This window comes from Mesoplodon mirus, assembly GCF_964341445.2.
Source record: "Mesoplodon mirus genome assembly, chromosome: 2".
In the NCBI taxonomy this organism is placed as follows: Eukaryota; Metazoa; Chordata; class Mammalia; order Artiodactyla; family Ziphiidae; genus Mesoplodon; species Mesoplodon mirus.
The window spans coordinates 48,019,726-48,044,621 of NC_138977.1; the positions used below are offsets into that span (position 1 = coordinate 48,019,726).

General features: G+C 35.2%; 1 protein-coding gene across 2 annotated transcripts in view; it reads right to left on the minus strand.

The window, feature by feature from the left end:
• The window catches only part of MTHFD2L (methylenetetrahydrofolate dehydrogenase (NADP+ dependent) 2 like), a 137,184-nt gene that overhangs the window by 22,911 nt on the left and 89,377 nt on the right, over positions 1 to 24,896 (minus strand). The window contains exon 7 of one of the 2 annotated variants that reach the window (XM_082602905.1): positions 3,139 to 3,264. In XM_082602905.1, the coding sequence (XP_082459031.1) occupies positions 3,139 to 3,264 (126 nt within the window). Of the gene's footprint in view, positions 1 to 3,138; positions 3,265 to 6,965; positions 7,046 to 24,896 lie in introns of those variants that run through there. The other variant, XM_082602906.1, reaches the window with a different exon arrangement.

A 24,896-nucleotide genomic window follows, 5' to 3' on the forward strand; every position in this document is an offset into this window, starting at 1 on the left:
AGGGTTATAGGGTTACCATACGTAAAAGCCTGAGAACAATACCTAGCACACTGTAAGCACTACACAAACACTAGCTATGAGAGCAGGAAATAAGAGCCAGGAAACCCTAGCAGATGAAGGAAGATGTGGTCTAGAGGAAATTATATCTAAACCAAAACAAAAAACCTGTCCTTAAAGTCAAAAGGAAATATTTAGGGTGCTTTTTTTATTTCCTTTTTTCAAGAACTATAGTAAGGGTGATGCAATCTTCATGTTGTATTTGATATAAAATATCACTCTTCTTAGAAGACTGATTTAAAATTGAAGCTAAAATATCTAATAATGAAGAAGAATACAAATAGGCATTTATATTTTCTTAGAAATAAAATAGATTAAATGACTCCTGGTTTTATTAATCATTGAATTTGTAAAATAATGTGCAGTTATTTACATATTTCCAACAGTGTCCAAATGAGGTCATGGATGAAATTTTTCTTTAAAAATCATTCCCATCAAAGTAATCTACTTGAAATAGGCCATGTTGTTTCCTTTATTAGTGAGCTAAAGATTTCTGCAAGGACAATTTACTTCAGCACTGGATTTTACCTGTATCTGTTTTATCTATCTTGGCTATGGTTATAGTGAAACTTTCACTGATACTCACAAAGCAGCCACACTCCCTGTGGCAATTTACAGCCAAACACTCCCTGTAAGTTTTGCATCAGAACCCACGTGAAAGCTCCTCCCTCTCAGCTGCAGGATCATCCCACACCTCAAGTTAAGTCCTGATCAACAACCTGAAGAGCAGCATGTCAAAACCTATCACTTGCGTGCTCCTCTGGGTGGCTGAGTCATGGCCTCACCGACAAGGCTTTCTTTACCAAGTCCAGGTCTTCCTTAGGGCTCTGGTTCCATAAACCAGCAGGGCAACAAGAGTAATATTATCAGTCACATGGGCGTAATTTATGATAGGGTCAGAAAAACCTGACTTTCCGAAAGTTTCTGTGTTTTTACACAATCATGTGGTAGCACTCAGCTGAATGTCCAAGATGCACCAAGTGTTAGAGCTGGAAGGAGCCGTTGCCAACATTGTTATCATTTAACTGATAACAACACTGATGGCCAGAAAGGTTGCAAAGTTATCAGGTTGCCATACTAGGTCTAAGAGCATCTCTTCAGTCTCCCAGCCCAATGCTCTTTCCTGCTTATCTTATATCTTTGTCTCTCATGGTCATTTCCTTTTTCGTTTCATTATATACTTAGATACACATAACTGCAATTTAATTGAATAGATACTATCAAGAGATTGCATATCCATGTGTGACTTAGCATGTGCACCCACCCCAAAATGCTCATTTTTTAATGTTTTCATAATACCCTTACAAGCAAAAAAAAATTCTTAGCTAAACATAAGAATGCATGGAAATGATCTGAGACCAATGAAACATCATATAAGAGAAGGGTCTTATAAAACATTGCCAACTGCTGAGTGAGCGTGCCCCACAAGCACAGTCAAGGTTGTGAGCTGTTAACATCCCTGCTTTTCTTGCCTCGAGCGGTTATTATGTGCTGTCTGTGCCATCTGGGTGCATCATAAGTGTGTGGCGATTTTGCAATAAACCTGGTAACTAAAATGTAATCATGAAGCAGAATGACAGTGTAAGAAATAAGGTCAGAAATAAAATACATTTTAAAATGAAATGTACCCTTACTCTTTCAAGTTGAGAAATTCAAATATATTATTGATATCTGACATTAGTGATTGAACATGAAAAATGAAATAAAGAAAAAAGGTCATTTCATGAAGAGGTCAACATGTACACATAACATACACACATACATACAGACACACATGTTCACTTGGAGAGCCACCCTGCTAGGCTGGCAGGGCCCTGTGAATGACAGCCTATGAGGGCAGTAGATGATAAGGTCCATCTGTACTTTGCTCTCTTCACCATTCTGTCCCCAGAGTATTTTGTTCTCAGGTTTTTTTTTTTTTCTTTTCTTTTTAGCACCAAGCTCACCTTGCCTACCTGGACCTGGTCCCTAATGCACCTGGAATCTCACATACATGGGGCCAATACCTTACTCAGAAGGACACTTCTGAGTCCCTGCATATTCATTTGTATTCCACACCATGCTAGGACTCGGGCAAACCATCAGCTGATGACTAGATTCCAAGAGAAAATGTAAAATTTGAATTATTTTAGAAAGAGCACCATTTTTTCCTTTCAATTTGTCTATAAAGACACACTTATAACTTAAGGAAGTTCTCGCATGGCCCTAAATTTTTTGGTCAGAATGATCAATCGAATATATAAAATATTTCTAATGTGAAAATATCTCCACTTTATTATATTCCTGTAGTATTAGACATCTAAGATTCCTAGACTATACTGAAAACCTGAACGCAGGTAAGTATCTAACAAGGGTATTGGAAGTAAAATTGGATTGGGGGGGTGAGGCATCTAAAAATATATCTATATTGCGGTTGGTTTCCTCATCTGTAGAGATACAGCATTGGGCTGGAAATTTTTTTATTACTACACAATGGGTGCTTTATCTCCTTCATTGGCCATGGAAATGTTAGCCTAACTCCTTTTTGTCATCCTCTTTAAAACACAAGTGAAGAATGTTGACTTGAATTATCCAGGTAACTGTCTAGATCTGAAATATAGAGTTAGCAAACACACCCTAAGATGTCTTCTTGCTCCGAGAGTGAATGGCTGAGTATAGAGCATGGATGATGAAGTACAGAGACACACTCCCAAAAGTCAAAATAATGCTCCCTATAAAAGGCCGGCTGAATTCTTTCATTAAAAAATGCACTATAAGAAATTTCATCTTAAAACTAAATAATAATGGTACAATTATATTTTTCTCCCAAGGAGGGAAAGAAGGAGGAAAGGAAGGATAGAAGGAAGGGCTGAAAGAAAGGGGGAAGGAAGATAGGAAGAAAGGAGTGAAGGAAGGAAGTCAGGCAGAAGGAAGGAAGGAAATATGTAATTGTCATTAAACTCTTTTCCCTCAGAGGAAAGATTAATGTAATGGTTGATAATAATGCCCCAATCGAATGGAAAGTTTCTCTTTCTATTATCAAAACATGCAACATAGAATCTTTGTTTTTCGTCACTTATCAAAAGAGATATAGTTTACTACCTTCAAAGTCCACGTCTCCAACTAATTTTGTCTTTCCTGTCATTGGGTCATGGACATAGTTGATACCCACATCAATTACAGCAGCACCTTCTTTAACCATATCAGATGTAATCAACTTTGGAATACCTGAAAGCAAAACAGAGTTGTAAAACACTGGAAAATACTTAAGCTTTGTCCTGGAGTATAACAAAGTTTATACATTAGTTTATACATCTAATGTTTTTATTGTCATGGAAAGGTAGCACATGGGGGCATCTCTGGGTGAAATCCTGCCAGGATTTACCCTTTCACCTTAGAGACTGCTTACCAAAGCAATTTCTTACCAAAGCATTTCTCCAAATGGACACCCACTTGAGCAGCATCCTTTTGTATTTCATGTACTATAAATAGCATGGGAAGATTATGGAGATAAAACAGGCTCCTGCTGAGGGTGAGTGGAGTGAAAACAACTTGGAAGATGGAGGTGGAGAGAAGGAAGAGAGGGAGGGAGGAAGGATAAAAAGAAAAAAAGTGAAAATGGTAATAATTCATATTCCTCAGGGTTGTGGTAAACTGTAAAGTGCTGAATACAAAGTATTATCTCATCCACTCCAAGCATGAAAGGCTATCTTGAGCTTTATATTTATTTTTTTCTTGGTTTCTTTGATTCATTATATCTGTATATGACTTGGAATGGTGTAAGAAACAGTTAGTTCTACTCACTATTTCTCCATTCAAGTTTGAAAGATAGCTCTACAGAGATGTTATGTCACTATCTATATTTTATAACTCTTTTCAAATTTTATTTCAGGCACAACAGTACCAGCTAACAATGGCTAGTGTTCCAATTTTTTGTTATAAATTAACAAACCATTCCCAAACTTAGTGTCTTAAAACAACAACTAATTATTATGTTCCACAGTTGTGTGAGTTGACTGAGCTCAGCTGGATGGATCTTCTTGGGGATCTTTCATATAAATGGAGTCAGATAGTGGCTGTGGCTGAAGTCATCTAAAGCTGTGATGCAGCTGGTTGTCCGAGGTGGCGCACTCACAGGGCTACAGCTGATGCTCATGGTGGCTGAGCTCAGCTGGGGCTGTCAAATGGAGCACATGGGTGTGGCCTCTCCATGCAGCTTGGGCTTCTCACAACCTGGCAGCTGGCTTCCAAGAGTAAGTGTTCCAAATGATAGGAAATAGAAGTCACTTAAGACTGGAACCTGGAAACTGGCACAATGTCACTTCTGTCATATTCTATTGGGCAGGCAGTGACAGAATCCACTTAGATTTAAAAGGAGGGATGGAGATGCCATTTCTCAGTGGGAGGAGAATCAAAGAATTTGAGTGTCCATCTTTACTCCACCAGAATGCCTCTGGTGGACATTGTGTCTGGTGGGTGATTTACTCACTTTCACTTGCTACATCCCTTGCTGGAAAAGGGTTACCTGTTGTTGTGTCGGCAGACGCTTTCTTCTAGCATCTGAATATTCATTTAAGTATTCCAGATGGTTTAAATGTCACCTTGTGGCATATGATTTTTACTGCTAGTAAGAATTGAAAGGCTATAAGGAAACAGTGCCAGAATAGATGTAGCTAACTGATAGGTTCCTCAGCCACATAATGATACAACCAAGAAGGCATCAGTGTTTGAGATATATATTTTCTCTTGCTTTCCTATCCTATCCCATAGAACTTCTTCCTTTTTACCAGTTCTAGCATTGATATTGAGTATTGCTCTAAAGATACTCATAAAATCCTGTTTCTCCTTGGCATTCAATAGAAAAAGAAACCATAATTGATTATGACTGCAGGAAATATTTTTAAGATCAAAATGTTGATGAAATAGTTATTAAAATCCAGCTACTATGCTTTTGAGAAAGATCCAAATCTCCCTCCTAATTAGAATTGTTCAATACAACATCTCAGAAAATATCAACTGGGAATGGTCAAATGCACAATTTTCAGAAAAGAGGGAAATGTGGGCTTGATTTTAATTCCCAGGAAAATTACAAAATGGAAAAAAACTTGAATGCATTTTTTTCTGATGATGATGTTACATATGTCCATTGCAGAAAATCTGAAAAATATTTAAAAGTTTAAGAGTAAAACAAAAATCACTATAATCTTGCCATCCAAAGATAAGAAGTATATTTTTATTGTATTTCTTTCTAGGATTTCAAAATATTTCTACATTATATATAAAAGCCTGTAATTTTGTTTGCACCATGCTTCATTGTATATCTTACCACTTTGCATTAAAATTAAATTGTGAGCTTTCTCCTATTTTATCAATTATTTGAAATTTAAAAACTACATGAAATAATTTATTATATGAATTACCATAAGTCATTCATTCCTGCACTCTTTCCAATATTTTGCTGTTATAAATAATGCAGTGATGATCATTTATGTTCAGAAAACTATGATGATTTCTGAATTGCAGCATCACATTTGACAGAATTTTTCACTGAACCCTTATTAACATGACGGAAAAATGTGGGCTGTATAAAAGCTCTCATTGGTACAGTCATGACAGTTTAAATAACATATTCTGAAATGGTTTATCAATGCATCTGTTAAAAAGGTCTATTGAGGTCTTCCATGAAAACTATTTTTCAGTGCCATTTTCAAATTTTGTATGAAGAACTTCGAAGAACGCACTGGCATTATAATGTTTGCTTTATCTTTGTCTTCCTCCAGGTCAATTTTCCACCTTTCCCTGCTCTACTTTATGGCAGAGATGGGACTGATCCTTACAGAGGTCTTGTGTGCTTCCTGTCTTATTTGGAACCCTGTCACAGCCTTGAGAACAAGTACAAGCTAGCCAACTGGCAGATTCAAATCCTGTGAAGAGAGCTGAGTTGTTTCAGTGGAGGCCATTTTCGACCAGTCAACTAGCCAAGCACCAGCTGAAGCAGATGCTTGAACAAGCCAAGTCAAGGTCAGAAGAAATGAGCCAAGGTCACCATAACTGACCAGCTGAGCCAGACTCACGAGAAATTTTTTTTAAAAGGTAGTCGCTTTTTTATTTTATTTTATTTATTTTTTATTTTTTATTTATTTATTTATTTTTTGTGGTACGCGGGTCTCTCACTGTTGTGGCCTCTCCCGCTGCGGAGCACAGGCTCTGGACGCGCAGGCTCAGCGGCCATGGCTCACGGGCCTAGCCGCTCCGCGGCATGTGGGATCTTCCCAGACCGGGGCACGAACCCATGTCCCCTGCATCGGCAGGCGGATTCTCAACCACTGCGCCACCAGGGAAGCCCGGTAGTCGCTTTTTTAAAAGGTAACTGAGTTTGTTTTTGTTTTTTGTTTTTTGTTTTTGTTTTTTACACAGCTAAAGCTGCATAGCCCATATTAGCAAATGACACAAAATTGGATAGAATAGCTAGTAGGTAGCCACTTTGGAATAATGGATGATAAACAGCAATAAGAATTAGAAAGGGGTTACATGTATAATTCTGATCAGTTGCTTTACTTGATTAAAAACTCATTAAAAACTATTAGGCTATGCTAAGACAAATAGTGTCCAGATAAAGAGATATAATGTTTTCCACAATATTTTCAGCAGATTCTCTCTGGAAATGTTGGTTGTATTCTAGAGGCTGATCTAGAGAAGAACGATTAGAATGGATCTAGAAATCATGCCATATGGAGCCAGTGCTATCAAATTAACTGGTTCAACTGTTTACCGTCAGTCTTTGATAAGATGAAAAAGCTTGTGCCACAATGTAAAGCAACTGTATCACTAAACAAGCTGTTGAATTCAGCTAGCTTTATTTTTTCATAGCAAGACTTTTTCAATGAAGAAAGCAGTATGTTGACTTGTATTCTTCCACAGCTCCTTATCTTGTTGTGGACCTATAATTATAGTTCCCAGAGGGTAAGAAACAGTCATGGGTCAGTACTGGTCCACACGCCGAATATCTCTGAAATAGAGGAATGGTTGAATAAACTCAGGCTGCCTATCTAAGGGGAAAAAACCCAAAGAAACTAAAAACAATCAAAACCCAATAATTGTGGCAGTGTCTCCAATATGTTAAACTGAATAGGGAGTAGATTTACTTTATATATTTTCAGAAGGAAGAATGAAGGGACAAAGGAAGGGAATAGATATTAGCTCAATATAGAGAATTTTAAGAGTAATAAAATAAGCCACAAAGAGAAATACTGTCCTTATTCCTCATTAGAAATATTCACAATAGGGTAAGGAAGAGATTGAATTGGTAAGGTTAATGAGGCTTTCCAGTTCTATGATTTAAACATTCTCTTTTGTCTAGAAAAATTAAAAAAATTTTTTCTTTCTTCTTTAACATTCATTTCTGAACCCTTGTAGACTTCTGACCTTTTATTCTACTAAAGAAAAGAAAGAAATAATGCAAATTGTACTTAGTTGAAATGATAACAAATAGGCATGTATGATGTCTACTTCAGATATGTTAAATACTCTAAGTTGTCCACTTATATTGTTGTCTTCTAGAGACAAATGCTTGGATGTGTAAAGTTGCTCATTAATTGTGTCTTTAAGGACACTGAAAAGAAATTTCTTAGACATGCTGTATTTATTTCCCTCAATATACAAATGCAACATATTTAAATTATCATTTGATAAAAGTGAAATATCATTAAAAACTATTTATATATTTGAAAAAGAAAAGACATTAGATACCAGTAGAATGTGAAGTCAGAAAAAAAAATTTTTGCTTTTTGTTAAAGCTGAAAATGAATAGTACCTTCAAGTGAACATTTCCTATGAGCTTTTTTTTTTTGATGTGATAATCCCATAGAAACCTATCCTTAATTCTTATATAATTTGAAGGCGCAAGCATTATATGTGAGAACTGAAACCATCCACACCCACATAGCTTACTGTATACATTAATATGATTTTACTATTTCACTGTCTTCATCAACATGACTTTATGATTCCAGGAAACTCTTGCTCAGAAAGATAAAAGTTTCAAGTAATTTTATTGTCTCAAGAACATATTGAAGACTCATTTTAATTAACATCAAACTGTTTGACTTTTCAATAGATAGTATCAAAATTTTCAAGACTCTTGGAAATCCTTGCTTTAATTAAATTCTCTCCTTGTTGTATCTGCCAATCCTAAACTTTTATATTATGATCCTTACCTAATCCTAATCAAACTTTCACATTAAGAGACTTGCCTTAAAACAAACTTCAACATCTCTTAAATATCCCAACTTTGCTTCCACACCCCGAGATGTTACTAAGGTAAAGTGGCTCCCTGGGCGGCGTGGGGGGGGGATCCCTGATTTGTGGAATTTGATGATTTCTGTGGTATATATACTCCTACCATGGCTGACTTCAAGCTGCCGAGGTGACATCACTGAACATGGAATTGGGAAGAGATGTTCAGGATCCTTCACAGGCTGATAGAAGCTAGCTCCAGCACACCACTGCTCCTATGCGACTGTCAAGACAGTGTTCTCCCATGCTTCTGTAACCTAAACTCAGATTTGTCTTATCAGTGGATTGTTTGGGTGATATTTGGGAGAAGTCAGTATTCAACAATACTGGGGACCTGTGAAAATCTAGTCAAGAACTTCTCTTGGCCATGGTCCAGGACCTCAACTTGGAAACCATGGTTGCCTCTGTGGCCCCTTGTGCCTCTTGCTGGTAAAGGGAGCTGCTGGCCTCTGTGACTGGGATAATGAGGTAAGTTTTGCATTGAGTCCAAACTTTGATTTCTTTTCATTAAAGCTCCTCAAATGCTGAGTTTATTTTGTCTTCTTTAAATAAGAAATTAATTTTAGGAATCCTTTGATATCTGTTCAGTTAAATAACTTTTGTCCTTGGTGGAAATCAGTGTTATTACTTACAGCACAATTTGTCTCTGTTGCTGTCATCTTTTTCTGTAAGGGAAGAGTTCACAGGGAGGGGATGGGGGTAAGCTGGATAAATCCATTGCTCAAAATGACCCTGAGGACTGAAAAATTCAGAGAGTGTCTTGAATTTTGGAAAATCTTTGCCTCAGGTCACTTAGCAACATTTTATGAGAACTTGTCTCAGTCTTGTCTTGTTGTGTTGGTGAAATCTCTCCAAATCTTTCCATCTGCAGGGAACTGTAAATTAGTCAAGTTTGAAGCTGGAAACTGGCCAGCCACTAGGCCAAGGTGGGGGCAGGGTGCTGAGGGACCAGGGAAACAAGCAGCACTTTCAACTGAAGAGTCCTAGACTTTCCTAGATCTGCCTCAGTCTAAAACTAAGAGCATTCCACCTCTGATGTAGACTCCTGCATCTTACATGTATTTGCACAATATCCCAAATTCTTATACTTACCTTTGTAAATGGCATCATTTAACCAAGGATAATTTAGAATTATAATAGACATTTTGAGGAACTTCTGATGTGAGCAAGTGTTCTTTTGAGAGGTACCATAGAACATAATGGAATATTATTCCAAACATCTAATGGTCTGCATTTTTTATATTTTTGAGGAAGTATCCAAAGACGTTTAGATTCCAAAATTGCTTCCTTAAAAGATGTCTTGGCCAAGGCAAGCAAAAGGTGAAAAACTAAAAATAGTCTCTCTTTTAGATTCCTCCAAATCCCAGTACAAATCTAATAGCTTTTATCCTATTATTTCTCTTCCCCCAGCCTATGTTTCTCCATTTCCTCTGACTTGTTCCTTTTACCTCCTGGCTGGCCAGAAAAATCCCCAAAGTGCAATTACTTCATAAAATTAACGACGCCCCCCCCCACCAGAAACATGGAAAGTTGAATTGGTTTTAAGATCTAGTCTCATACTGAGCCGAAAGCTGTTAGATTTTTTTCAAAGCCTAGAAAGATAAAATTTGCAGAGGAATTAGGAAATTTCTAGCTTACAAATAAAATTATATACTAAAGCCCAAGGCAGGTTTACGGAGGTAGCTTGTGGTTTTTTTCCCCAAGCCAATTAATCCATCTATGAAGTTATTTCTAGCAGAAGTAAAAGGTCTTTATTAATGCAGATTTTCAAAAATAATTGGGATAACTATTTTAGAGTGAAATATTGTCATCAGAAAATTTAGTAAGAAGATTTATGATTCATCTAAGATTTCTCTGTTGTGTGTGAAATCTCTTTGACTGATTAGTAAACTAACCAATGGATGATCTACACAGAATCAGTCACATTACTTCAAAGGTTATGACTTTCTTATTAAGTGGATGCAAATCTGTTATTTTGTGATTACTTACATGACAAATATGAAATAAATCACCAATGTTGTCTTAGCTAAATATACTGAATAAACATAATATTTAAAAAACAATATCAATACTTAAAGTACAAACAGGACATTGTTCTAGACCTTAGGAGCTAAGTTTACTTTTATATGAAGGTATAAGCAATACCCCTTGAGCACATAGAGGCTATATCCTTTTTCTTATCAATTAGAACACCAACTAGGTATTTTCATATGCTTCTTTGACAATCTCAGAACTCAGTTCACATGAATTTTTTTTAAGTAATCCTTTCCCTATGAATCCTCCTATCATAGTCATCTTTCTTTATGAAATGGCTCAGTCAAGGTATCCTGATAAAAGGAAGCACCATATTTACACAGCAATTTAGTAGAGTTCAAAGGGCTGTGCAAACATCTAATTAAACTTCACAACAATTCAGTGAAGCAAGAGAAGGTTTACCCATTATCCTCATTCACAGAAGGGAGATTCTGAGGTGCTGAGAGGCTAAATGATTTCTTGGTTTCACAATGATGAGTCAGAGGTAAAGGCTGGGAACAAAACCAGAACTCTTGCTCAGATATAAAAGTAACACCATGGAAATGCTTTTTCAGGTGGATCACTCCTTCAGCTGGAAGTTGTCCTACTACATAAATAACAAGAGTAATTGCAATGGAATTTGTATGAATGTATATGTTTCTGTCTAGATTAGAAAAACTTTCTTCAACAGTATTTAATTTGGAGACAGTCATATGATGGCTAAATGCATCCTAGCTAAATAGAACCAACATTAGTAGTAAGAGTACTTCAGTGTCTTCCCCAAAGTGTCCTCCTGTTACTTCTAGGAATCCTGAAGAAATGTTTATAAACCAGTGAGTCAGTGGCAATGACCACAGAACATACCCTCTTTTTTCTCTTTTTCTCTGGCTTCCTTGATTCCTACCTGATACGTGTTTGACTATGATGCCTGTCATGAGAGTAATGTCTATACGTAGGACAATCTCTAGCTGCTCCCAAAGCTTGTAATCCTTGGGGTGCCAGACCAGTACTAAGTTCCTTACAGAGCTGAGGGCCAGCAGGGCCCTGCTCTGTGCCCTACTTGATCATTTAGGGGTATGGAATCCTTTGTTTTCAAAAATTCATAGGATCACTCTTGAGTAGTTCTTTCAGCTTCTGCCTTGAACATTTTCTCTGCCAAGTCCAGTGGACCTTTGGGGCAAGATGCATGTTTCTCTTTTCTTCCTCCCATTAACAAAACTATGTTCCCTTCAAATAGACACTGGTGTATTGGGGGCATTGGTGGAGGTTGGAGGCCAGTGGGGCCAATAGGTAAGGGTCTACATTATCAATCACCATGTTATATACAGAGCATATATATACAGCATACAAATGGAATGGGATTCAAACATTTTTTCACCCTTTCTTTAAAGGAAAAACGTTTACCAACTCAGTATGTAAAATGATCAAAGCAAGGACAGATGTACTAGTTGAAAAGAGAAGGTAGGGTTGGGGGAGCTCTGCAGGCAGTCAATAGCTCCTTAGGTTCCCAAGAGTCCAGTTTGAAAACCAGTGTGTCTAATTGCTTTTGCTTAAAATATAGCTCCTGAAGGCCAGAGAGTCTAAATAATGTATGCAAATAAGGCCGATATTTAGGAAATACAAACTATTTTTTCATAATTCTCTTATTTCCTTTGTACTTATTCTTAGACCTTCTCTTCTTCCACCTTGTTGCCGGCTGGTCTCAGCCTATTAATAACCAATGTTGTGGCTGGACCTGCCCTGGTGGTTCTTATTATGATTGCAAGATGCTCTCAGCTATAACCATCAAGAAACTTAAAAAAAAATCCTTATTGATTACAGGACCTGGAAATTACATGGCACACCTGGGGCCACAGAGCAAGGTCACAGGTAGAGAGAGAGTGAGAGAGCATGGGACTGGGGTTCTGCTTTTTATTGGGGTTGAGAGGTGTCTAGGGTTTCAAAGGCTCACTCCTTACTGGTGAATTTAAAACATAAGAATGGGAATTAACAGCACAGGAAGAGAGAAAACAAGCAGCCCAAATCATCAGTTATCAAAATCAACCAAGATCTCTAAAACAGAGAAGTCTGTTTAGACTTCTCTAAAGTCTAAAGAGGGGATGGGTAGCTGGGGTCTTTATCTACTGGCTGACAATGTGTTTATTCAAGATAGCCATCTTTGAAGTGGATGCCTCTTTGAAGTGGATGGTTCCACAATTTAGGCACTTGCATTATAAAAAGAAAAGCCAACTGTCAGGGCTTGCACTGCGCACTTCCTTTAAGTATTCAAGCATCAGCTAAGACAACCTGTGTTTATTGACTCAGAGAAGTGACACAGACAAGAAAGAGAAGCTGAGAAGAAAGAATTTGCTCCCTGGGTCCTGGATTTCAAAAGACTAGCACTTTAGAAGTGGTGGGGAGGAAGAAATTTTCCTTTACCCTTCTAAGTTCATCTGGCTGGTCTAAGAATTAAATTTACATGAGACAGATTAGCAGAAGTAAATCACACAAAAGTTTAATAACTTGTATACATGGGAGAGACCCAGGAAAACTGAGTAACTCACCAAAATGGCAAAACCCCTCACTTAAATACCATCTTCAGCTAAAGACAAAAGTGGATGCTGGGAGTTTGGGACTTCAAAGAAAAGAAAGGCAATTCACATGGAGATGGAAAAACAAATGTTTGGTAAACAAATGTTTGCTGGGCCATGCACAGATGACGGGACAGAGTGGACTCTGCTCTCTAGGCCCTCCCAAGTTTCCCCCATCACACCTAGCCCATTATTTTTTGCTGATGATAGCTCTATTCTGGGAACAGTCCCTTCAACTAAATTCTTTTAGGCAGTTAAATAGGAGGTAACAAGAAAAACTTCTTGAATCTTCTGTTTCTTAAAAATAATCAACCTAAATTAATCCTCATGCCAAAGAAACACATTTTGGGGTGGCAAATTTTGCTCCCCTGCAGAAGAGTAGAGAGACTCAAACTAGAAAATGGGAGTGCTAAATATGAAGAGTCAGGAAATTTGGAAGAAGTGATGAGAGCTTAGACTTAAGAGGTTCCCAGGGACAGGTTGCTAGTCAAATTGCCTAGAGCTGTGTCTTGGAGAACTGGCAAAAAATCCAGCATTGGTTTGGGATATCCAAAAACAAAGGGACATTTTCCTCATAGCCTGTGTAGAAGCTGAGGAGGTGTCATGGCCCCAAATAATTAAATGGATGCAAGGAGGGCCTAGGAAGATGCTTTAGACACTTTTTTAGAGTTTCCTGTAGCAGAGTGATAAAGCCACTAGAGAGAAATTGACCAGTGTCTGTGCAGATAGTTGGCAAAGACCAAATAAGGTGAAGGACATCTTATTGGATACCAATTTAGAAACATAATAGTGAGAACTAAATACCCCCACCATGCCTTGGTACTTACATGGCAACCTCAGGAAAGAGGGAAGTGTTTAATAGATGCTTAAGTATACAGTGGTTTGGATAACTGGCCACCAAATAACAGAAATGTTTTTAGAATTAAATCAGATCTACAAATACCAGAATCTCAAGCATAAATAACTGACTTTAATCTAACATGTTTAAGTACTTTGGAAGGACAATTTAACAGTGCTTTGCTTGCTAAAAGAAAAACAAATAATGAAGGCTCCATATGTGCAAATTAGGCAAACTGTATTTCTTCATCTACCACACAACGTATTGCTCTAGAAATCTTGCTGTACAAATCTGGATATACAGAACATTAAACTTAGCAGATTGTATGATACACCAAATTACTATTTTACTAACATATATTTAGAATTATCCATAACAAAAATACTAGCTAGCCATGGCAAATTTTAAGTGCTTGTCTAGTGTCCTCTGTTCCCTGGCCAATATCTAAGACTCGGATCCAGACTCAGGCTTTATAGTTTAGTGCCTGGGTTACCTTGAAGAATTACCTGCCTAAGCCTTAGCTTTCTTACCTATATATTTAGAATAATTATAATAGTTACTTCATAAGAATGGCTATAGAGGTGAACGAAATAATGTATATAAAGTGCTTAGCACATTGCCTGCTGCATAGAAAATATGCAGTACGTATTGTACTGAGGACATACCAGTTATTCATATATTATCCTGGACAAAACATTTGGAAAAAGAGAAAGTTACTGTACATGCATATATTATGTTATAATCTACTATTTTTCAAACTGTGTGGGTTTGAAACAATGCAGTGGCAATCACCATTTTTTTCAAAGGAATAGCACAGCATAACATCCATGGCATAAATCAAAGAGCAAGACATGTGGTAAAGGTAAGTATTCTTCTGTAAAAATTTGTCCTAATTAAACTCAAAAGCTTTTGCACAGCAAACCATAAACAAAATGAAAAGATGGAGCTCCCTGGTGGTCTACTGGTTAGGATTCAGCGCTTCCACTGCTGTGGCCTGCGTTCAATCCCTGGTTGGAGAACTGAGATCCCACAAGCTATATGGCATGGCCAAAATGAAAAACAAACAAACAAACAAAACTAAAAGACAACCCACAGAATGGGAGAAAATATTTGCAAATGATGCAACTGACAAGGGACTAATCTCCAAAGTTTACAAACAGCTCATGCAGCTTAATATCAAAAAAACAAACAACCCAATCAAAAAATGGGCAGAAGACCTAAACAGACATTTCTCCAAAGAAGACATAGAGGTGGCCAAGAGGCAAACATGAAAAGATGCTCAACAGCGCTAATTATTAGAGAAATGCAAATCAAACCTACAGTGAGGTATTTCCTCACACCAGTCAGGATGGCCATAATCAGAAAGTCTACAAAAAATAAATGCTGGAGAGGGTGTGGAGAAAAGGGCACCCTCCTACTGTGTTGGTGGGAATATAAATTGTTACAGCCACTATGGAGATTCCTTAAAAAACTAAAAATAGAGCTATTATATGATCTAGCAATCCCACTCCTGGGCATATATCTGGAGAAAAACATGGTTCAAAAGGATACATGCACCCCAATGTTCACTGCAGTGCTGTTTACAATAGCCAAGACATGGAAGCAATCTAAATGTCTAAAGACAGATGAATGGATAAAGAAAATGTGGTACATCTATACAATGGAATATTACTCAGCCATTAAAAAGAATGAAATAATTCCATTTGCAGCAACATGGATGGACCTGGAGATTATCATACTAAGTGAAGTAAGTCTGACAGAGAAAGACAAATATTGTATGATATCCTCATATGTGGAATCTAAAAAAAATTATAAAATGAACTTATTTACAAAACAGAAACAGACTCACAGACTTAGAAAACAAACTTATGGTTACCAAAGAGGAAAGGTGGGGGGAAGGAATAAATTGAGAGTTTGGTATTGACATATACACTGCTATATTTAAAATAGATAACTAACAAGGACCTACTGTATAGCACAGGGAACTCTGCTCAATATTCTGTAATAACCTACATGGGAAAAGAACTTGAGGAAGAATAGATATAAGTATATGAATAACTGAATCACTTTGCAGTACAACTGAAACACAATACTGTAAGTCGACTATAGACCAATATAAAATAATTTTTTAAAATTTTGTCTTATTTTATGAACATATATATAAGTATATATAGCATTATGAAATATGTTATATAATGCATTAAAGGCTAATTTTTATCCCCATTCCCCTATATTCAAACTCCTTACCATGTGACTATAAAAAATTAATAAACAGAAACATTAAATAAATAGAGTCAGGAGACTAGAAAGGGGAGTTCCCATGCCCTATGCTGATAGCAGAGCCCAACAGGAAGAAGAAAGACCTCCTCTTCTTTCCTGGCAAGAGCTCAGCCAATAAGAGACTGTCACAACTCAGTCAATATAAAGCCATGGATGCTTTGTTTACTACAGTCTTCCCAACTTCCTTTTCCCCTCTATAAAAGAGTTCTCCTCTCTTTTTTTTTGCTGGGAATTTGCACATGGCTCACCATGGTTGCAGACCCTGAATTGCAATTCTTTGCTGACCTGGAATAAATACATTTTTGCTGGAGAAATAACTGTCAGTCTATTTGTTTTAGGTCAACATGACCTTGTAGTTCCTTAATTTAAGAGGTGGAGTCTTTTTTCCAGTGCTTTGAATCTGAGCCTGGCCATGGAAATCAATCTAACCAATAGAATAGGGCAAAAATGACAGAGTGCGGGCTCCCCTGGTGGCGCAGTGGTTGAGAGACTGCCTGCCGATGCAGGGGACACAGGTTCTTGCCCCGGTCTGGGAAGATCCCACATGCCGAGGAGCAGCTGGGCCCATGAGCCATGGCCACTGAGCCTGTGCGTCTGGAGCCTGTGCTCCGCAACGGGAGAGGCCACAGCAGTGAGAGGCCTGCGTACCACAAAAAAAAAAAAAAAAAAGTGCCAGAAAAATAGAAGAAATAGTTGTTTTCTATGTTTCATCCTTAAAGGGAATAATTCTAGTATTTAAAAATTGATTATATTTTTTCTATTTATTTTCAATTGATAACTTTCATTAGACTAAGAAAATTTCCTTTATTCCTAGCTTTTAGGATTATTCCTGATTTTTTAGAAATTTGTTTCTTTGTTGTTTTATTAAATCATGAATAGGTGTTGACTACTATAAATTGCTTTCTCTGCATCCATTGAGGTTATAAGAGTAATAGTTATACAGTTTTAAAATTTTGAATTCTTGTCTTCTTTTAATACTGTTGTTTTTAATTTACTAATATTCAGAAATAAGACTAGGCTGAAGGCTTTTTATTCCCCTGTCACCCTTTGTCCTGTTGTGATATCATTATCATAATCTTATAAATTAAATTGGGTAATGTTTCTTCTCCCTTTCTGTCACCCTTCCCCTACCTATCCCCCTCCTTGCCATCCCATAACTAAGTTTGTATAAAGCATAATTATTTATTTTTTAAAGAATTAATAGAAATTATCTCCAAATCATCTATTACTTATGTTTTTTAATATGAAGAACTCCGTTTACCATTTCAAATTATTTTATACTTAGTAGCTTAATCAGATTTTCTACGTCTTGGGCCAATTTTGGTCATTTTTTCCCCCTGAGTTTTAAAATGTTATCTAGATTTTAAGTTTCAATCTAAGTTTTAAAATTTAACGGCATAAAATTATTTATATAATTTTAAAGTGTTCCACTGTCTCAGTTATATTTTCTGATTTTACTTTTTGTGCCATCTCTTTTTCCTTTTTTCCCCTAATTTTGATCCTAATGACTACATACATCCATGAAAATTTTGGTGTATTCTAATACTGATTATGAATTTATCCTATTGAAAATATGAACTCCATCAAATGATTCATACCATTAACTGAGATATTCCAAATTTTAATTATAGAATTTAAAAATTAGATGTGTATACAGCTTTTGATAGCTCACATTTAATTTCTTCTATTTATTCTTTGAGTCATAAAGCTATATTTCAATAAATTAAGCCTTATAATAAATGCAAATAAGTGCAATAAACCCTGCAGAGTCTTGGTATTCCATTCATTGAATACTTAGATTTGAAATTTCCAACTGATTTTGAATAAAATGCAAATAAAATTTAGATGATTCATTTATAAAATTTCAACTCCACTCTAGTACACTTAGTTTGATTGACTAAAATATTATTTAAAGGTTCAAAATTCTATAATATCAATGATGAGCAGAAAAGAAATACATACACATATATGTATGCATATGTGTATGCATATTTTTAAAAATTGCAAATTTTGACAGCGACTGCTTCTGCTTCAATTGATACAATATCTCATCTCATTTGGAAGAAAGTCTGAATTATGTGTGTACCACAATTAATCCCAAGTCATTTCTGTCCATAGCATTTTTTTCTTAGCAGCTTTATTGATATATAATTCACCCATTTAAAATCTACAATTCAGTGGCTTTCAGTATTCATCACCACAATCACAAAGTTGTGCATTTATCACCACAATCAATTTTTTACTATTTTCATCATCCTCAAAATAAACCTCTTATCCATTAGCACTCCCCATTTCTCTCTTCCCCTAGTCCAAATCACTAATCTATACTTCTATATTTATGGATTTGTCAAGTCTGGTCATTTTATATAAATGGAATCACACTATGGTGCTATATTTGTGTACTAGCTTTGTGTGGGGTTATGTGTTCTTTTTCTTGGGGTATATACCTAGGAATGGAATTATTGAGTCATATGGTAACTCCACGTTTAACATCCTGAAATGCAAAATAATTTTCTGAAGAAGCTGAACCATTTTATACTTCCATCAGAAATGTATGACGATTCCAATTTTTCCACCTCCTTGCAAACACTTGATATTATTTGCAGTTTTGATTACAGCCATCCTAGTGGGTGTGAAGTGGTATTGTATTTGGTTTTGGTTTGCACTTCCCTAATAATAATGATGGTGAGAATCTTTTCATGTGATTTTATTGACTATTTGCATAACTTCTTAGAGGAACCTCTGTTCAAATCATTTGTCCATGTTTTAATTACGTTATTTGTTTTTTCACTGCTGAACTGTAAGAGTTTTTTGTATATTCTGGATAAAAATCCCTTATCAGATATTTGATTTGCAAATATTTCCTCACATTCTTTGGGTTGTCTTTTTACTATCTTGATGATATGTCCTTTGAAGCACAGCGTTTTTAAATTTTTTTATGACCTTCAATTTATCTGTTTTTTTCTTTTGTTGATTGTGCTTTTGGTGTCATAGTTAAGAAGGTTTTGCCTAGCCCAAGGTTATGAAGATTTACTGCTATATTTTCTTCAAAGAGTTTTATAACTTTACTTCTTATGTTTGGTCTATGATCCATCTTGAGTTAAATTTTGTGTATGGTATGAGGAAGCAGTCCAACTTCATTCTTCTGCATATATGGATATCCAGTTGTTCCAGAGCTATTGATTTAAAAAGACTTAATATTATTGAAATGGCAATACTCCTCACATGTTCTACAGATTCAGTGAAATTCTTGTCAAACCCCAGCAGACTTTCTTCAGAAATTGACAACTTAATCCTAAAAATCATATGGAAAATTATGAACGTGGGATGAATAAATATGGGACATCTTTCTTTTTATTTATGTTGTCTTTAATTTTCTTTGAAAATGTTTTCTTGTTTTTCAGAGTAGGATATTTTCTATTCTTTTTGTTAAATTTATTCCTGAGTATTTTATTATTTTTGGAATTGTTTCTTAATTGTGTTTTCAGATTATTCATTGCTAATGTATAGAAATACAATTGAGTTTTATATACTGATCTTGTATCCTGAAACATTGCTAAACTCATTTATTAGTTCTAATAATTTTTAGATTCTTTAGGATTTTGTATATATAAGATAATGTCATCTGCAAATAGAGATCATTTTACTTTTTCCTTTCCATTATGAATGCTTTTTATTATTTCTTCTTGCCCCGGCTAGAACCTCCAGTATAATATTGCATAAAAGTGGTGAGAATGGTCATCTTTGTCTTGTTCTTCATCTAAGGGAAAAACATTCACTCTTTCACCAATAAGTATGATTTTAGCCATGGACTTTTTAAAAATGCCTATTATCAAGCTGAGAAAGTTTCTTCTATTCCTAGTTTGTTGAGTGTTTTTATCTTGAAAGAATGTTGCATTTTGTTGAATGCTTCTTCTACATCTAAGGAGATGATCACATAGCTTTTGCCCTTTATTCTCTTGATGGTGTGTATTACATTAATTGATTTTGTATGTTAAAGCAACCATATATTTCTAGTATAAATCCCACTTGGTCTTGGTATGTTATCCTTTTTACTTACAGCTGGATTAAGCTTGCTAGGATTTTATTGAGGATTTTTGGATCTATATTTATAAGGAATATTGGTCTGTACTTTTTCTTTGTCTGTTTCAATATCAGAATAATATTGGCCTTGTAGAATGAGTAGGGAAATGCCCCCATCTCTTCTATTTTTGGAAAAGTCTCTGAAGAAGTGGTATGAATTTGCCTCTAAATATTTGGTGGAATTTATTAGTGAAGTTGTTTGGGCTTGGGCTTTTCTTTGTGAGAGGCAGCTTTTAAATTACTGATTCAGTCTCCTTACTTGTTAAATGTCTACTCAGATTTTCTATTTCTTCTTGTGTCAGTTGTGGTAGTCTGTGTCTTTCTAGAAATTTGCCCATTATAGTTTTTATAGTATTCCCTTACAATTTCTTTTTATTTTGGTAAGTTTGGTAGTCATATCCTCTCTTTCATTCCTGATTTTAGTAATTTGATGTTCCCCTTTTTTTTTCCTGGTCATTTTAGGTAAAGTTTTATCAATTTAGTTGATCTTTTCAAAAAAACAAATTTTGGTGTTGTTTATAATCTTTATTGTTTTGTATTCTCTATTACTTTTATTTATGCTGGGAACTTTATTATTTCCTTCCTTCTGCTTCCTTTGAGTACAGTCAGCTCTTCTGTTTCTAGTGTTCCAAGTTGGAAGGCTAAGATATTGATTTGATACATTTCTTCTTTTTCAAATACAGACATTTACAGCTATAAATTTCTCTCTAAGCACTGCCTTAACTGCATTCCGTAAGTTTTGCTGTGTTATGTTTTCATTTCCATTCAGTTTAAAGTAATTGCTAATTTTCCTTGTGATTTCTTTTTTGACCCATTAGTTATTGAGTGTGCTGCTTAATTTCCACACATATGTGAATTTCCCAAATTCCTTTCCATTTTTGCTTTCTAGTTTCATTCCATTGTGGTTGGAGAACATACTTTATGTAATCTCAATCCTTTAAAATGTATTGAGGCTTGCTCTAAATCCTAGCATATAGTTTATCCTGGAGAATTTTCCATGTGTTCTTGAGAAGAATGTGTATTCTGTTGTTGAGTGGAGTGTTCTAAAGATGTCTGTTAAGCCTAATTCGTTTGTAGTGTTGTTCAAGTCTTATATTTTCTCGTTGCTCTTCTGACTAGTTCTGCGATCCATTGTTGAAAGTGGGATATTGAAGTCTTCAACTATTGTTGTTGAATTGTCTATTTCTCATTACAATTCCATCTGGTTTTGCTTTATAGATTTTGGGGTTCTGTTTTTAGGTACATAAATGTTTATAATTGCTGTATCTTCTAGATAGGTTGACAGTTTTTTCATTATAAAATGTCCCTCTTTATCTCTAGTAAGTTTTTTGTTTCTTAGTTTTAAAGTCTATTTTGTCTATTAGTATAGCCACTATCATTTTTTTATGGCTGCTTTTTGCATAATATATCTTTTTGCATCCTTTTTACTTTTTAAACTCTTTGTATTTTTGAATCTAAAGTGTGTCTCCTATAGAAAACATAGTTAAATCTTGCTTTTATACCAGTCTGACAATCCCTGCCTTTTGACTGGATTGCTTAATCAATTCATATGTAGTGTTATATTGGTAGGGCTGGATTTATGTTTGTCATTTTACATGATTTTTTGTATATATTTCATGTACTTTGTCTTCCTCTGTTTCTCCTTTACTGCTTTACTTTTTAATTAAGAGAATATTTTCTAGTGTAACATTTTAATTTCTCTATTTTTTTTCACTTTATTCTTTATTTATTTTCTTAGTGGTTGCCCTAAAGTTTACATACTAACTTATCAGAATTGACTCTAGATTTATCTTAATTTAGTGCCAATGAGATATAGAAATATTAATCCTAGTATCTCTATTCCTTCCTCCATTTTTTAGTTTATTATTATTATACATATATCTTATTACATCTTTATATGTTACAAACACAACAATATATTGTCATAAATATTATTTTATATAACTTTATGTCTTTTAGAATATATGAGAGAATATATTCGAGCAAGAACTAAATGTCACTTCTGTTTCTATTCATCTGTTCCTGTGGATTAAACTTACCACCTGGAGTCATTTCATTACAGTTTTGTTCTCATCTGCCTCCTTTGTATGCTATTATCAAATATATTACATTTGTATATGTTATAAGCCCATCAATACAATTACATACATATTTTGTATGTATTTACTATTTAAATAAGAGAAGAAAAAGGAAATATACAGTTATAAGTCTTTTATAATTACCTATGTAATTACCTTATTGGAGCTCTTTGGTTTTTTTGCCATGTTTGCATTTGAATTATTGTCTGGGGTCATTTGCTTTCAACCTAAAGAGGCTTCTTTAGTATTTCCTGTAAGGCAGGTCAGCTGGCAATTCTCTTAGTTTTTATTTATCTAGAAATGTTTTTTGCCTTCATTTTTGAGAGATAGTTTTACTAAATGTAAGATCCTTGTTTGACAGTTCTTTTTTTCAGCACTGTAAATATGTTATCTCACTGTCATCTGGCATCCATTGTTTCTGATGATAAATGAACTGTTAATTTTATTGAGGTTCCCTTATATGTAGTGAGCCATTTTTCTCTTGCTGTAAGGTTTTCTCTTTGCTTTTCAACATTTTAAGTATGATATGTTTGAGGGTGTATCTATTTGGGTTTATCCTAGTTGGAGCTTGGTGAACTCCTTGCATTTGTACATCAATGTTTTTCATCAAATTTGAGGAGTTTTCAGCCATTATTTCTTCAAACATTTTTTTCTGCTCATTTCTTTCTCTCCTCACATTCTGGTAACTCCATCGCACATATGTTGGTGTGCTTAATAGTTTTCCACATTTCTCTGAGGCCCATTCATTTTTCTTTATTCTTTTCATTATCTGTTCTTCAGATGGCACAACTTTATTGATCTGTTTTCAAGTTCCCTCATTGTTTCTTCTAACAGCTCAAATCTACTATTGAACCTCTCTAGAAAATTTTTTCATTTAGTTATTTCACTTTTCAACTTCAGAATTTTCATTTGGTTCTTCTAAATAATTTATATCTCTTTACTGATATTCTTTTTTACTAAGACATTGTCATCATAGTTTCCATTACTTCTCTAAGCATGGTTTCCTTTACTTCTTTGAATATACTTACAATCGCTGCTTTCAAGTCTTTGTCTGCTAAATTTGACAACTGGGCCCTCTCAAAGGCATTTTCTTTTGCCTTTTTTTCTCCCTCTATATATATTGCTCTCACACTTTACTGTTTCTTTGCATGTCTCAATATTTTGTTGAAAATGAAACATTTAAATAACATATTATAGCAAATCTGGATATTGATCTACCCTACTTGAATTTCTTTTGTTGTTTTTATTCTTTAGTTGTTTAGTGACTTGGCTATACTACTTCAGTGAAATCTATTTTACCTGTAGTGTGCATCCTTTGATATCACTCCTCAGAGAGCACAGCCTTGGGCATAAACACAGTCACCATGGGATGACAGTGGTTTTAACAAAGTTCACTTTAACTATATCTTTCTCTGATCCCTCTGGTAACCTAGTCTCTCTCTTTTAGCTAGTCTTCCTCTATTGGTATCACACCCAGCTTTTAGACTCCACTAATTGTCTATTGATTGCTCTATTATTTCAACAATACCTTGGGGAATAGACTGTTCTACAGTCTGATTCAGTTAGAGTCAAGCTTCTTTACAGGGGTAGTTTTCGAGGCCAGTCTTTTGTTCCAACCACACGAGGTGTTTTCCTAGCTTTATCTTTCCTTGTTTCTCTCTGTTAAACATATAGCTGATCTTTGATTTAGCTTGTAGCTTTCACAGACTACCAGCCTCTTCTTAATTGTCTGCCACCAAAATCTTCATTGTATTTGACAGTGCCTTTAGGCTCGAACTTCCCTATACTCTCTCCAAATAAAATCATTTCCCTTAGGAAGAGTTATGGAGCTTTCTGTTCTTGTAGCCTGCCTGTCCCCCTGGGTAAGAACTCTGAGCAACCTCTCCAGATCATTATTCTGCACTGATATTTATGTTCATATTATCATCACAAAAACTATTTCATTTCAAAGATGAACTTTTAAACCAAATTTACTATAATATTCACTATAATGTCAGATGTTTAATATTTTATAGAATAAAACTCTAAAAGTTTTACATTGATTACATGAATTCAATAAAAAAATCAAACCATTATTAAAATTAATTGAGTTTCTCTGCAGTGTCTGATATTTTTAAGCACACTTTTATTTTACTCAGCAGGTACCATGCACGCTGTTCAAAGGGAGGTGTCTTTGTGTCAGGAAAGAAGAGGGAAAGAAAGATAGCTTATCTCTGTCTTTCAAATTTAATCACAAATTAAAATAACAACTCTTTTCACTGCAAAGATGTGTCACATTATACTAGATGAGATGATGGTTAAGTCTGGAATTACAATATGGAAGTCACCATGTCCATTCTGGATTTTCAATACAATAATAACAATGCATACTACTACTACTAAAAATAATAATATACATTATATATATAACATTGTATATATAATGTTTTATATATATATATATATATATATATATATATATACACATATATGTGTGTGTGTGTGTGTGTGTCTGTGTATTCCAACACTAAACTAAATGGAATTCCAGATATGGAATAAGCTGGAACTGTTCTGGGAAAACTGGAACATACAGACAATACTCTCCATGTACTGATTTGATTAAAAAGTGACATATTCACATGGTATCTCTGTTTATTTGGGTCCTCTTTAATGAGTTTCAGAGAAGAGCCAGAACTCTTGAACATTTCAACTGACGAGGTTTTC